We start from the raw sequence: 2,378 nt of genomic DNA, 5'->3' as shown, positions 1-2,378 counted from the left end.
TACCGTGGTCTATTTAAGAAAGCCGTGAACGGGCACTTATCCCAGCTATCTACACCTGGCTGGACATAGCTTCACCTTCTCATCCTGGTTATCTACACCTGGCTGGACATAGCTTCACCTTCTCATTCTGGTTATCTACACCTGGCTGGACATAGCTTCACCTTCTCATCCTGGCTATCTACACCTGGCTGGACATAGCTTCACCTTCTCATCCTGGCAGCGCTTTATTTAAACTGTGTGTGTGTGTGTGTGTATGTGTGTGTGTAGCTGGTCTTCTTCTGCTACTGTGTGTCTAATCTAGGTCATTAGCGACTGGACGTGACATGTGGGCGTGGCAGCATCAACGATTCCATTTTATTATTTGAAATTTGAGATTGTGACTTAACTTCGGTCGATTTCGATTTAAAATCACACCCTTATTATTTCATGCTCAGTGACTTATTTCCGAGAAACTTATCAGCATGTTTTTGGTAAACACAAGATTTAAAGCAGTGCTTTTGCATGATTCTTTGTAGAGAAAGTCATTCTTTCAGATCTGTTGATTAAATCAACGAGCTATCGATTAGTCAACAAAATCAAATGAGGGTTAGTCAACTAAGAATTTCTTTAGTCGAGGACGGCCCTACCGTGAAGCAGGTTGTACTTTCTTAATGCAGATCTCTTTTTGCATTGCACATTACACAGCCATAACACAGAGAAAAGTATAATTCAGTTTTTGGCTTGGTATTTTCCATAATCAATATTACATAACTCTCATCAGGGCTCATCTCTACTACTTTAACCCATTTCTGTTTCAGTCCAGCTTTAGTTCTGTTCTTGTCTGTGTTGTGCTGCACTATGAAGGCTGCACTATGAAGGCTGTCCCACAAACAAACACAAACACACACACACACACACACACACACCTCTGTGGCCAATGCTTACACTTGGATTGCATATTTCCAGCATGTGTGGCTCCATCCCTCACTAATGTGATAAGACTATCAACAGCCACAGATAAGCTCTGTGTTGACACTGGCAGGACTGGTGGGAACAGGCGTTATCGTGGCTCGTGCTAAAGGGCAGTTCTTTTGGCGTATAAACCATGCCTTAATGGCAGTTCCACTACTACATTGACATAAGAAATGTTATATTGCATGTCATTTAGCTGAAGCTTTGATCCGAAGGGACTTTCAATTAAGTGCTTTCAACCTTGAAGGTACAAACTCCAGACAACAAGTAGTAAGTGCAAGTACATTAGCTTCAAATAGCATAATAATAGCATAATAACCACAAAGAGCCAAATGAAAGTGCAGCTGTAAAAATATATATCTTTTTATTTTTATTTTTTACAAAGGTACGCTCTGAAGAGATGTGGTTTTTAGCCTTTGGCGGAAGATGTGTAGGCTTTTGGCAGTCCTGATGTCAATAAGGAGCTTAATCCAGGACAGCAAACAGTCGGGATTTCGTTAAGTAATTAGTAGTCCCTTGCTGTGAGGGGACAGAAGGCAGGTTGGCTGATGCAGAGCGGAGTGGGCGGGTTGGGGTCTAGGGTTTGACCGTGCCCTGGATGTAAGCTGGGGCTCAGTAAGCCCAGTAAGCAAGTACTAGTGTCTTGAAGCGGATGCGGGCAGCAGCTGGTAACAGGAGCGGTGTAGTGGGAGAGATGTTCCTACTATATCTGCTCATTAGGGGTAGGAGAAAAATATAATCCTAATATTTCTAGAACCCCATTAATGAAAATCACAATACAAATCGAGTCTCCACCCATGTACCGTCAAAGAATTGATTTGGGACAAAAGCATAATGTCCCCGCCCTACTGCTCATCCCATGTATTTAACTCCAGAGGTCCTACCGTTCACACGTGTGCTTTGTCTGTCTACCACTTTCCAAACCTAGGAGAAGAACTGCAGGCATTCTCCCCAGTTTGGAGGACTTGCTCTTCTACACAGTCGCAGAAGGCCAAGAGAAGATTCCTGCTCATAAGTTTCTCACAGTAAGTCCAAATCCAGGTCAGCGTGGTGCTTGGTGCTAATGTCACAGCATTGATAACACCCAGCTCATGTATTTTCACTTTTGATTGTTTTCTTTACATTGTTTCCATTCAGAGGTTTTTCTAAATACTCTTCATTTTAGGCGCTTAAAGCCACCGGGCTTCGCACTGGAGACCCCAGACTGAAGGAATGCATGGACACCCTTAAAGAAACTCTAAGGAACACCAAAGATGGCGTTACGCTGGACAGGCACCTATTCAAGAAGTAATGTTCTAAATCTCATCATGTACATACTAATAATGTATACTTTATTAATCCTGCAAGGGGAAATTATAATTTACACTTTGTTGTTCTTATACACATTACAACACACATTACACACAGGCCTGAATTACACACACATG

At 42.3% G+C, this 2,378-nt stretch overlaps 1 protein-coding gene across 6 annotated transcripts in view; it reads left to right on the top strand.

Moving 5' to 3' along the window:
• The window catches only part of glsb (glutaminase b), a 44,759-nt gene that overhangs the window by 6,329 nt on the left and 36,052 nt on the right, over positions 1 to 2,378 (top strand). For all 6 annotated transcript variants that reach the window (XM_032530224.1, XM_032530225.1, XM_032530227.1 and 3 more), the window contains exons 2-3: positions 1,880 to 1,976; positions 2,117 to 2,238. In XM_032530224.1, coding sequence (XP_032386115.1) covers positions 1,880 to 1,976; positions 2,117 to 2,238 — 219 coding nt within the window. The remainder of the gene's footprint in view (positions 1 to 1,879; positions 1,977 to 2,116; positions 2,239 to 2,378) is intronic.

This window comes from Etheostoma spectabile, chromosome 11 (assembly GCF_008692095.1).
Source record: "Etheostoma spectabile isolate EspeVRDwgs_2016 chromosome 11, UIUC_Espe_1.0, whole genome shotgun sequence".
NCBI lineage: Eukaryota > Metazoa > Chordata > Actinopteri > Perciformes > Percidae > Etheostoma > Etheostoma spectabile.
Note: the sequence above shows the minus strand (reverse complement) of the source record. Positions and strands in the feature narration are given on the sequence as shown.